General features: G+C 49.0%; 1 protein-coding gene across 8 annotated transcripts in view; it reads right to left on the reverse strand.

Annotated features, from left to right (window-relative positions):
- The window catches only part of IQSEC2 (IQ motif and Sec7 domain ArfGEF 2), a gene marked incomplete at both ends in the record, with an annotated part of 74691 nt that overhangs the window by 22417 nt on the left and 38829 nt on the right, over positions 1-13445 (reverse strand). For 4 of the 8 annotated variants that reach the window (XM_082864130.1, XM_082864131.1, XM_082864129.1 and 1 more), the window contains one exon: positions 4710-5359. The exons of the other annotated variants lie outside the window; for them this stretch is intronic. In XM_082864130.1, coding sequence (XP_082720256.1) covers positions 5260-5359 — 100 coding nt within the window. Of the gene's footprint in view, positions 1-4709; positions 5360-13445 lie in introns of those variants that run through there. 8 annotated transcript variants of the gene reach the window in all.

The following is a 13445-nucleotide window of genomic DNA, read 5'->3' on the forward strand; positions in this document are numbered from 1 at the left end:
TGGGCAGACCTAGGTTCAGGTCCTGACAGCCATTTATCCGCTGTGTGAGCCTGGGTGTGTCCCTTTACCTCTATGCACCTCAGTTTCTCATCCGCGTGGAGCTCAAAATGCAATTCCCTCTTTGGATTCCTGCACTTCAGAAAGGGCCTGGGAGATCTACCTCTCTGGGACTCCTCCCAGCCGGGAACAGGAGCAAAGAAAACACACACACGCGCACACGTGCACCCATGTGTGCTGTCTGCTGGGCTATTCTGTGAGGGAAACTGGGGAGCATCCTCTGCAGCGGGGGGAATAAATCACGTTACACAACTAACCACAGTATAAAGCTGAAAGTTCTCAGGGCTGGGGAACGGAGGAAGTGCTAGGAGAGCTCAGGAGACATTCCTCCTGCTGCGGGGTGGGGCAGGGGTGCTGAGCGGAATAAAAATAAACTCGCACTTAACAGCGCACCTTCCCTGTGTCAGGCATTTTCTGCACATTATTTTAACTGCATGGCAAATGTGAAGGAAGAATTAGGATTCCGATTTTGCAGGTGAGGAGAAGGCTCTGAGGGGGAAAGTGATGCCAAAGGTCTCAGGACTAGCAAGTGGCAGAACAGGGATTCAAAGCCCAGAGCCTGTGCTAGTTCCCCTGCCTCGAAGGCTTCATGGGGCAGTGGTGGGGTGGGGGAGCTATTGAATAGGGCCTTTCCTAGGAGGAGTTGGTAGAGAGAAGGAGTGAGGGACCTTGTGAGCCAAGGCATTACGATGGGGAGAAGCGGGGCAGAACGGGCAGTAGGGATTTGGGGTGGCCTGCCCTTGGCGGGGGCATTGACCCACTCTGGCTGCTGCTATTAATGGGAGGTATCTCTCTCTCCTTCCCTTTATTGGCACTGACCGGAGCCAGGCAGCCAGCAGGGGATGGGATCAGGATGCAGTTGCCATGGAAATGAATGGGGGCTGTTGCTATGGATACCATAAGATGAGGGCAAGAGGAAGCTAGGGATGCTGAGGACTATCCCCATGACAACTTGGGCTGAAAGCGGGGTGGGGGGGACCGGAAGTGAGACAAGAAAACAAGACAAGGAGGTCAGCACACCTAGATGAGGCCAGGGGCATTGGGCTCTGGAGGAAGACTGGGCAAGGAGACCAGACCCAGCGGGGGGTGGGGGCAGAAGGGCAGAGGGACTCCAGTCACCTCCCTCTCCCCCGACAGCTTTTCAACAAGCTGTTTCTGCTGTCCAATCCCAGCGCCACAAAGACTCCAAACCTGAGGCCAGCCCGGCTTGGCACAGGGACTGGCAGGGGAAGAGGAAGCCATCGGAGGGGCTGATTGGGTACCCAGCAGGCAAACATAGGCTTGGGAGCACACAGATCAGGGTTTCAATCCTGGCTCTGCTTCCTTTGCAGCCCTAAATATAATAGTTGTCATTTACTGAGGACGTACTTTTAGCTAGGCCCAGCAACTCTGCAAGGTCTGGGTTGTTCCCCTTGAAGGGGATAACACAGATGAAGAAACTGAGGTACAGAGAGATGAAGTAATTTGCCTAAAGTCTCAATGCTCAGCAGTGGTGGTGCCAGGAGTCGAATCATCGCTCATGCCTGTACCCACCAGCCCAGCACTGAGCAGCCCCTCTGAGGCAGAGTCCTTGCATTCTCCAGCTCCCTGTGCCTTCCCACAGTGGCACACAGAGGGCCAGATGCTGAGTAAATATTTGTGGAGTGTGTGAGTGAGGAAGCGATCCAGGAGGAAGCAGGAAAGACTGAGGTTAGATGGAAGAAGTACCTGACTTTGAGAGCAATGACTCACTGGTTTGGCTGGCCAAGAGTAGAAGATCCACAGAACTGGGATGGACTTTTCGAACCATCTAATTCCACAGATTCAGATTAAGGCTCAAAAAATCTAAGTGACTTGCTTGCTCAGGGTCACACAGGACGAGAACCCCAATCCCCTATCTTCCAGGCCAGCGTAACTTTTTAGCTGACTCTGTCCAGTGCCCACCCCCGCCCCCCGGCACCTTTAAGCTCCTAGATGTTGGTGGCAGCAGGCTCCTTGAACTTTCTAGGCAAGGCAAGCTGATCCACAGCACCACGCCTGTGCCCAGGCTCTTACTGCCCAGGATTTCCTCCCTCTCCCCTCTACCTGCAGCCTTTGTCGGTCTGGCTGAGCTTTTCTGAATCTTGTGGTGCCCTGAGCCAGCCAGCCCTCCTGGGAAGTTGGTTCTGACTCACTCCCACCCCCCACAGAACCTGACAGGGTCAGTTATCCCCTCTCTATGTTTTGTGCACACTCATGTCACCGGCCGTCCTTATCACCGGCTAACTTGAGATTCTCTCTTGAAGTGTCCATTCCCTACACTACTCCCGTTTCCCAGGGGCAGTGGCCTGGTATAATTCACCTCTGTGGACCCTCCCTATGCCCAGGCCAGGGCCCAGCAGCCACCTTGGTCCCCTAAGACCACAGGTGGCAGTCATGTGTGTCTGTGTGACCATCCTGTCTGACAACTGTCACCCTAAAAGCCACAGCACCACATGCTCAAAAGCCACTGACACACATTCTTGTGATTATCTCCACCGGGGCACATGCAGAGAGACTGCCAGGCACAGAAAGTTGCCACCTCACACAATCAACCTCACACACTCAGAATCCCTCACACCCAGCCTCACACAATCACATTCCCTCAGATACACAACAGTGCACAGCCTCTCACTCTTCTCTCACCTGCCAGCCTCATGCACACCTGTGCACAGGCACACACGTTTCCCTCACAACAGATAGAAACCTTCCCCTTTCCCATAGCACAGGCCCTCAGCCAATTCAGTTGCCTACACAGGAGTCTACACCCCCATGGCTCCCACAATGGCTATCTGACCTTTCGTTGAGCCCCTGTGCCCCCTAACTTGTTTCTATCTCCAATCAAATGAAGGGTAGAATGGTCTCCCCCTCCACAGCCACAGGTCACCTAGACTCACACGCCCAGCTTGAACCAAGCAATGTATGTATCATTCCCCAACACAACCCCTGGGGCTTTCCACCAGGTTTTGGTCCATGCTGTCTCTGACTCCTTAATGCCTCACCTCTCAAACCATCTATCCAAACCCTTCCCGGCCGTCTACTCTTGCCCCTGTTCCTCCAGCAATCCTTGGACACCACCACCCCCAGCTCATCTTGACATCTCCCTACTCTTTGGGCCAGGAACATATTTTGCTCATTACTGAAGCCATATCTGCTCAATCACTTCTGCCCTTCACACCCTGCCTACTTTCCCAAAGGAATTCTCATCTCCCCTGATAGATGGAGAACTTATGGAGAACACAGCCACTGTCTTACTTTCGGTCCCTCACTGTATTTAGCTTGAAACCTTGTACACAGTAGGTGTTTGAGCAATGCCTTCTGGAAGAGTAAATAAAGGAGAGAGGAAGAGAGAGGGAGGGAAGAAGGGAGGGGAGAAATAAATGAGAATTTGAATGAGTGAGTGAGTAGCTGAGTTGAGTGCCTAAGTGAGTCAAGCAACGAGTGAAGAGTGAGGCGAGCCTCTGGAAAACTACCAGGGCATGTGATGGGGATGCTGAAGGGAGGGGGGAAACAAAGGAGAGGAGGGACTCTCACCTGGGCCTTAATCAAAACAAGAGCCTCCAATCAGTACACACTTGGCAGCTGTGCACTAGACCCTATGCTGAGCTCCTTGTGCTTTTTCTTGCTAATCTTCATGACAACGCAGAGAGGTAGATCTATTCTCACTGTACTTGGGAAGAAAATGAAGCTCAAGGAGAAGAAAAGACTTGTTCAAGGTTATACAGAGAGTAAGTGGCAGAACCATAAGGTAAACTCAGATTTGTCTAATGAAAAAAAAAAAGGCTCAGAAAGGGAAAGCAGGGGTATGAGCCCACCTGGGAGTCTCCTGGCTTTGCTCCTAACACAGACTCATCATGGAAGGTGTGGGTTCTACAGCGCATAGAGGACACCTTCTGCCTTCCTGCCAACAGCCTCTGGGGATTCTTAGAACTAGCTTTTGGCAGGTGCAGGAAATACTTAGGGTTATTGCATCTGGGGGCAGTGGCTTTCCCTCAGACTCAGAGATCCCCAAAGCTGTAGAATCAGAACCTTGAAAGTACAGAATCAAGGACTATTAACATCACAGAATGTTAAAATCACACCATCAGAATTTTTTCTAAATGGTAGAATCATGAAATCTTAAAACCACAGTATTGTAGAATCCCCAAATCACAGCATCATAGAAAGAGAAACCACAGAATTGGATGGAATGTGTCACTGAATTACCCTCTCTTAAAGTCATGTAATCATAGTTTCTTAAAATTGTACCATCTCAGATTCACAGAATGTCAGAGCTGGAGGAGCCCTTGGAGATCCTCTGGTCCAGGCTCCCTCCTCCTTTTACACATGGGGAAACTGGGTAGCAGGGAGGCCAAGCAACGTGTCCAAGTTGACCAGCTCGCACCACCTCAGGCTGAAGAAGGCGCTAGGCTTGCACATGGTGAGAGCGCCACATCATTCATTCATTTATTGAGTGCCTTCTGGGTGTTGACAATAAAATCAAACCCTACTCTCTCTCCCAGCCCCTGTTCCCAGCCCTGGATAGGAAAGAAGGTAAGACCCTGGTGGGGATGGGGAGAGGGAAGTGGGGTGGGGTGGAACATACATCAGACAGAGAGAAGAGATCAGCTTTTATTGATGGAAATTCTTTTGTACACAGCGACACGCACTCTGAAAGGCCTTTTCCTCCTGATCATATTTACAGAGCGCTATGGGAGTGGCAGGAGGCACGGGACAAGGCCTCCAAGCAGTAGAAGAGATGGCAGCAATGGCCACAGCGAGGGAATGAGCAGGCTGGGTCCCGACCCCGTCTGGTCCTCTAAGCCCTAGGCACCCTGCATCTCTGTTTGTGCTCACAGAGGACAGAGGTAGGTCCTTGGGATGTCATTTGGAGACCTCTCCAGGAGTGGCAGGCTCCAGGGTGCCTGGGAAGTGGGGTGCGGGTATGGGAGGGTCCAGGTTTCAAGCTCCAAGCTCCAAGCTCTGCTGCTCCCACATTTTAGTCAGACCTAGGGCTCCAGCCTTTATAATTTGGGGGCTGGAGTCCAGGGGAGACAGCAGTGAGGGTGGGAATTCCAAGAAGGGGGTGGGTGAGGACGGGGCACTATGCCTGCCCATCTGGTTCCTGAAGCAGGGACGGGGTCCCATGGGGGATCGAGGGGGCAGGGGGCAGGGGGCTGGTTAAGGCTTTTGCTTCTGCATAGAAAATGACCCTTGTCCTCTCAGTTACCGAGAGGAGGGACTACTGCACTCGGAGGCCGGACAGCAGAACTGATGAGCGTCTTCCTCTTCCTCTTCCTCAGTCTCCTCCTCCTCCTCCTCTTCCCTGGGGCCAGGAAGGGCAGGGTAGAGGCCACAGGCGGCGGGTGACAGAGAGAGGCAGAGGCATTAGTTTGCAGAGCAAGGGAGACGCAAGAAGGGCTGGAACCAGGGAGGTAGGGCTAGGATGGGGGTTGGAATGGGGAGGCCAGCGTGACCAATGGGGCCACATCCATCTCAGTCTCCAAGCAGCCTGTTGCTGGTCCCCCTCCTGGAACGGCCCTCCCCCACACTCAGGCTGGGCTCAGGCTTAAGGTTACACCCAGAGTATGTAAACTCCCTTTCTGACCTGACAGGTGCCCAACCTTAATTTTAACATAAATAGTAGCAATCAGCTCTCTGCTGGCACTTTGCATGCATCATCTCATTTAACCCCTGCAACAACTGTGCAACATTTTAAAGATGAGGGCATTCAAGCTCAGAGAGGTTAGATATCTGCCCAAGGTCACACAGCTGGGTGAGCGGTAGTCAGGATTTAAACCTGGAAGTTCTTGGAGCTCCAAGTCTCAGACTCTTCCCAGCAGGTCCTTTGGGTGAACTTGGTACTATCTCTAGAAATCCACTGTGCCCTTGAAGGACAAAGATTTGTATTTCCTGAAGGCTTCAGCGTCGGGAATGTAGGAGATGCTTAGAAATGGTGCGTGGAAAGTCCACAGCTTTGGAAGCAAACAGACCTGAGTTCCAAGGCCAGCTCTACAAGTGCTTCTAGGCTGCGGCCCCAGGCATGTTAATGCCCCTCTTAGAGCTTCAGTTTCCTCATCTGTAAAAATGAGGCTTATGATGCCAACCCCACAGGATTGTTCAAAGGACTGGAATACATGTCAAATGCCTGGCAAACAAGAGTGATGGGAACATGGTGGTGGTTATTGTTAACTGCTCATGAACTGAACCTAATTACCAAGGTGGCCGTTTGCACCCACACAGAAGCGCCACAGCGGCGGGGAGGAAACATTGCAGGAACAAGCACCTGTTCCTCGGGTCCTGCGGAGCAGTACCAGGGGCCAGTCTGCATGTGGCAGTCACTGGAGCTGGACTACATTTTCATGGGGTGGATGGACAGGCAGGAGGGCTGGGGTGGGACCAGGTGTCTTGGGAGTGAAAAGGCTGATCTTCTAGAGATTTCCAAAGAAACAGTCTCAGCCCACTCCCAGACCCCCTTGGCTCAGGAGATGTAGGAAATATGGAATCCAGGATGCTGGAGTATTGGGAAGACATGGGAAGGAAAGAGAAGGCAAGGGAAGGCACTGCTGTCCAACTGACAGACAAGCACGTGCAGGGTGCGCGCGCGGGGACACACACACACACACACACACACACACACACACACACACACACACCCTCCTCATACTCAGAGCTCCCTCTGACACATTGTTCCACAGAGTCACTGAGTCAGCAAAACCACATGAACCAGTGCTCAAGTCCTGGGCAAGTAGCTCCTCCTTTCAGAGTCTCCCATTCCTCATCTATAAAAGGAGAAGGAAACTCCACACCTCTCAAGGCTGTCATGAGGAACAAATGATCTTCCAGTCCCTCTGCTCACTCCCCTCCTATCCAGGCCAGGCCCCTGCTACCCTTCACCCTGACACTGCAGTCACCTCCTGATTTCTTCTCCCTACTCTCTTGGACCACATTAGCCTTCCTAAAGCCCACCTTTGAGTGTGAATCTCTTCTGCTCAGACACCCACCTTGGCTCCCCTTAGCTTCCTGGATAAAGTTCAGATTCCTTTACTTGGCATTCAAGGCTCCCCCACCATATGGCCTCACCTGGCCTTTCCTGTCAGGTGGAAAAAGCCCAGGCTTTAGAGTCAGACAGACCTGGGTTTAAATATCAGCCCCACAACCTACTAGCTGGGTGACCTTTAGTCCATTTCTTCACCTCTCTAGGACTTATTTTCCTTATCTGCAAAATGAGGAAATACCTATTCTGCAGGATGTGGTGGGGATTAAATGAATTCAAGTATGTAAGGCACCTGCCACAGGGTAGGTTTGGTGCCTCATACATGGTAACTATTACTGTTACTGTCAGCATCAGTGCCATCAATGTTATACCGCCCAGCCTTCATCAAACTAGCTTGTTTGTTATTACATCAGCACGTCCAGCCTTTTCACGCCTCTATGCCTTTGCTGACTCTGTTTCTTCCTTCTGCACAGAGCTTTGCCTGTTGAAATCCTGTCTGAACTTCACAACCCAGCTCAAATGCTGCTTCCTGCAGGAAGTCCTCCCTGACTTCCAACCAGAAGTATTCTTTGCTTCCTCCTAGCTCCAGCATCCGTGCTCTTTGTCAGGGATCTCCATGTGTTGCTTTGAACTTTTCTGAAGCATTTCTTTCACTAATCCCCTCAACGCCCTTGAATTCCCCCGACCACCACTATCTCTGCTTTCCTTCCCTGTGAGAAAAAGAGGGCCCCTATACTATTTAAGGCCAGTCCCTACACCCAGGCTCTGGAGCCCACCCCTGCTACCACCTCCATAACAATCATCCCCTCTCCCTCCAGTATTTCAACCTCTCCCTCTCTGTTGCCTCCTTCCTACCAACATTTATAGAAGCTCAAGTCTCTCCCATCTGGGAATAAAAACCCTCGATCTGCCCCCACATCTCCCTCTAGCAATCAGTGTCCCTCTCTCCTCTTCACAGCTAAGCTTCTTGAGAAATTCGTCTACACTGGCCATCTCCACTTCAGTACCTCCCACGGGCTCTTCAACCCACTGCAATCTGCCTCGTGCGCCCACCAAGCCACAGAAACTCTTCTTAGTAAGGTCGCCCAGGACCTCCCACTGGTTAAAGCCAATAGACTCTCTCCCACCCTCATCTTACTTCCCCCAGCTGTAACATTTGCCACTCTTAACAAGCCCCCCCGTGCGCAGACGGCTCTTTCCTTCCTCTGCTTCCGTGAGCCCACTCCCTGCTGGTTTTCCTCCTACTTCTCGGACCACCCCCAGCTCCTCTTCCTCTCTCCATTCCTTATGCGTTAGTACCTCTTCCCCAGTTCTGCTCTGGTCCTCTTCTCTTTCATTCCACACTCTCTGTCAGTGATCTCAGTCCATTCCATAACTTCAGGTATGGCTGAGGACCCCACATCTCTCTCTCTAGCATGGATCTCTCTCCTGGGTCCCAGACCCATCAAGCCTAATTAATGCTTGCTGGAAGCTCCACCAAGATGGCCCTTAGGGCCTTCAGAGTTCACAGGGACCTCTAATGCAGCATCTTACCGCTGCAAACCCGTCCTCCTGCATTTCCCACCTTCGTGAAAGGCACCACCACCCAGGGGCCCAAGCCCAAAACACACCTGGAAGTCACCCTAGGTTCTTCCTGTTCCCTTACCAAGTCAGCCACTGAATCCTGCTGATTCTACCCCCTAAATAGCTCTAAAAGACTACACATGATCTGGCCTCTGCTAACTCATCATCTACTCCCCTTGCCCCTCGCTCACTCTTTCTCCAATCGTACTGGTCTCCCTGCCGTCCCTCAAACATAACAAGCACACTCTTGCCTCAGGGCCTTTGCACTCGCTGGAACATCATCCCCCAGATAGGTGTGGCACCAGACACATTCTATATATTTAGTTGCTTATTTATTTAGTATCTGTCTCACCCATCGTAAGATCCATCAGGACAGGCATCTGTTTTGCTCAGTGCTATATCCTTAATGCCCAGCACAGTGTCTAGCACTCGATAAATATTTGTTGAATGAATGAATCCATTGCCAGGCCTGAACACGGGCAACTCACTGTGACCATCCTCAGTCATCTCCACCCCCCACTTCCACCCCCATTATCTATTCAGTCTCTCTGACTCCAGCTCTCTCTTCTACCCCATCACCTCTCAAATCCACCTCCTCTGCTCCAGCCCCACAGCCACTACCTCAGCTTACCTCTCTTGGATTACTGCAAAAGCCTCCTCCCTAGTCTCCCTTCCTTCTAAAATGCTAATTTGATCATGTTACTTTCCCTCCTCAAGAACTGCTCATGGCTCTCCAGCTGCCTACCACGAGAAAGGACCCTGGGCTCCCCAGACAGCTGTTTGAGGCGTGTCTAACCTCCGCATCAGTGTTCAGCCTTACCATTTCTCACCTCCAGGCCTCTGTGTTCACTCTCAGAGCATCCTCTCCCATCTCTACCACTCAAAATCTTTACAGACCCTGGATGACTGGCTCAAACACGACTTTTTTCAGGAAAATACCTGACTCACAAACCAGAAGTAATTCCTCCCCCAAATACATAGAGAAATAAGTGTCTCCAGTGTCACTCAGAATCTCCGAGAACCAGGAGTAGGATGGAAGTTAGTAATTATATCTGAGACCACGGACTTTGGGTGCTGGGCGAGCCTTAACAGAGGTTCCCTTCTCCTCCTGCACTATTACCCTGGACTCATGGCCCTCTGGCCCTCTGCTAACACTGATCCATCCTTGCCTCCTCCCTTTCTCTCACCTGCTGTTGGGTCTATCTCTCAAAGAATTTAGATTCCATAATTTGAAATTAAAATGGTTCTTTGCGAATGGTGCCCACGGGAATAGTGCAACATAGTAGCCCTGCTCCAAGCCACTTCTTCTATGCCAATATCCCAGTGTAGGCCTTCCAGCTGGCCTCCATGCATACGATCCATTTTTCATACCGATTGCTAATGTGATATGTCTAAAACACAAATTTTACCAAATTTCTCTCCTATTTAGAATCCATTCACATGATACTTCATCACCAGCAACATTGGTTCTTAACCTTTTTTGGAGGAACCCAAAACCCTTTAGGCATTTAATGAAAGCCACAAACCACCTCCCCAACAGAAAATGCACACAACTAGACACACACAACATTTTGCATTCAATTTCAGGAGGTTCATGGGCCACCTGAAGCCATTTGGGACCCATGCAACCCAGGCTCGTAACAAACCTCTGGCTCTTCCCAACAACATCCAGGTTCTTTTGCATATGCTGTTCCTTCTGCCTGGAACATTCTGCCATACTTCACCCTTCTGCCCCTGACTGCCTCTGACTCATCCTCTAAGACTCAGCTCTTAGGCTGAGTTGACCTGCACCAGCCCTAGGTGGGGCCAGATCTCTTCCACTGGGCTTCCACAGCAGCCCCCCACCCTGTGCTCTCCTCTGTCATAGCCCTCCTCAGTCTCCCCAGCTGACTGGGAATTTGTGGAAGGCAAGAACCATTACCCAGCATAGGCCCTGCCGTAGCAGAACTCCCTAAGTGTCTACTGAAACAAACACTAATAACAGCTACCCTGTTTTGAGTACTCATTATGTGCCAGGCACTCAACAACATGAATACTATTTATGATCTCTTCTACTCCTCAATAAATAAACCCCATGATGTTGGTATTCTTTTTAACAGATAAGGAACTAGGCTCAGAGATGTGAAGTGAGTTGTTTAAGGTCACCCAGTTAGTGAGTGACAGAGGTGGGATTGAATTGAGACATGTTGACACCAATGCAAGTATTGGTCCACCATGCTTCCCTGCCCTGCACTGTGAGATTAGGAGATGGTATCAGTAGCAGAATAGGACCAAGAACCAGGGCCAGAATGCCCTCTGGGCTCCATTTCCCAGGGCCGCCTACTCTTATTTTCCCTCCTGTGTCACCTTCATGTCAACACCAGGGACCTGGCTCTCTCTCTCTCTCTCTCTCTTTTTTCTTTTGGCCATGCTGCGAGGCTTGCAGGATCTTAGTTCCCGGACCAGGGACTGAACCTGGGCCCCAGCAGTGAAAGCACCAAGTCCTAACCACTGGACTGCCAGCGAATTCCCTGGCTCTCTCTTCTTACGGTGCGATCCCCTCCATCCCATGTACTACTCTCAGCCTCCTCATCCCAAAGCCCCACTATGGTCAGGCGCATCCTTTGTTCCAGAACCATCCCTAGACACGTACAGCTTTTAGATCCAATCCAATCCAAGGCTACATATTAGCTACGAGGAAAACAAGACATGGGTAGTCCCTGCCCTTCAACAGTTGATAGTCATCCGGGAGTTTTACATGTACCTTCTCCAATCCCAAAATCAGCCCTGAGAGGTAAATAGGCATTGTCCTCATTCCACAGATGAGGAAATAGAAGTTCAGAGGCTTGCCGAAAGTCAAGCTTGGAAGTAGCCGAATTTGGACTTGAATAAAGATACTGACCCAACTATTTTCCCCCATTAGGTCATCCTGCTTGAAGAGCCAAAAAGTAGGCAACCATTTCCGGCAGGATTGGGGGATAAAGGAAAGCTATTACTTTTTCAAGACTTAGTACACATGTCCCCTCCTGTAGGGGACAGGTGGGGTTAGGTACCCCTCCTCTGGCAGCCCTCTGGGCCTACTTCTGTTCTATCCCAAACCACACTATGCAGTCATTGTCTATGTGTCTCTCTCTCCCTTCCAGACTTGAGCTCCCTGACTGTAGGACCAGATACAGCTCATTCCCATATACCACCAAGGTTCAACACAAGGCCTAACTGAGAGCAGGCAGAACAAATGCTTGCTGAATGAATCAGGTGGTATTTGAGCAAGTTATTAAAAGGAAAAACAACAGGTGGATACAGGAAAAAGGTACAGAGGAGGAAGGAAACAAGTTAGTAAAGGCAAGGAAGTGGGACCAAGAAAAAAGGCCAGTAATTTTAAAGTTGTGACAGGGTATGTATAACATCTTTTTCATTGTTGTTATGGGGGTTTTCTTTTCCTTACAAAAATGGGATCATACTATAAGCCCTGTTCTGCAATTTGCTTTTTTCATATAACAATAAGTCTTAGAGGTCTTTCCAGGTGAGTATCTAGAGATATATCTTTTTCTTTTGATCTGCTACAGAGTATGGATGGATCATGAAGGAAAAGCTGTTTCCTACTGATGGACATGTAGGTTGTTTTAATTGCTTGCTATTATAAACAATGCTGCAGTGAACATCTTCGCATGTGTCTGAAAGTAGTTTTGAAGGATTCCTAAAAGTTGAATTGCTGGGCAAAGGGAATGAACATTTTGTTTAAAATGTAGATAAAAGTTATTTCCGTGGCTTTAACATTTTTATAAACTGGCTAAAAATAAAGATTATTCCTACTCATATAATCCTGTCTTTATTTAAGAAGCATATATCATACAACCTTTTCATTAAGAGTTGGTTGAGAATGCTACCCTACAAAAGGGCGTGTGATAGAGTTGCACAGTATGGCTTATGTTTGCAGTTGGGGTTGGGGTATTTTAGAAAAGGCCTCTGGCTGGCCAAATTGGGGTCTACCTAGTAGTAAAACTCTAGAGAAACCTAACTCTAAGACATAGTTCTCAGCTTGGAAGTATATGCACATTTAAGTTTCTGGGGGCAGCTAACAAACTGGTCCCATAATAAAATGAAACCAATTCGTACTCTTATCAAGGAATATGAGCGATTCTGTTTCCTCACAACCCTTTCAATCTTTTAAATTTTGGTACTTTAAAATTAGTACTTCGCTGTTGTTTTAGTTACATTTCTTTGGCTATTTGTAAGGTTGAACATCCTTTCTCATTCATTAGCTGTCTACTTCTTCTCTGAATTGTCAAATCACGTTATTTCTCCACTTTAAATGGGTAGGGCACCTTTTTCTTATTGATTTCCAGGAGACGATATAGACAGATGTCTATGTAGCAAATACTTTCTTCTAGCCTGTTTCTGTTTTAACTTTGTGTATAGTATCTTTCTCCACACAGAAGTTCTTAACTTTAATGTAGTTGAAATTATTGCTCTTTACTTTATGGCTCCTGAGTTCTTAAACCCTGATCAGAAAGGCTTCTCCACCCTGTTATAAAAATATTCTAGATTTTCCTCTGGTACTTTTACAGCTTTATTTTTTGCATTTGTTTTTGTACAAGGTAGGGATTTAACTTAAATTTTTTCCAAATGGTAGCTAATAGTCCCATCCTATTTACTGACTTCCCACTGATCTGAAATGCATTCTTTGTCACAAATTAAATTCCCATATGAATATATGGGTTTGTTTCTAAATTCTCTATTTTGTTCCATTTATGTATTCCTCTATTTCTGTGACGATATAATATTTGTAATTTCTGTAGATTTATGGTAAGTTTTTATATCTAACGGGGCAAGTCCCCCCTCATTGTTCTTCTTTTTCAAAATTTTCTTAGTA

Source organism: Leucopleurus acutus (genome assembly GCF_964270905.1).
Source record: "Leucopleurus acutus genome assembly, chromosome: X".
Lineage (NCBI taxonomy): Eukaryota > Metazoa > Chordata > Mammalia > Artiodactyla > Delphinidae > Leucopleurus > Leucopleurus acutus.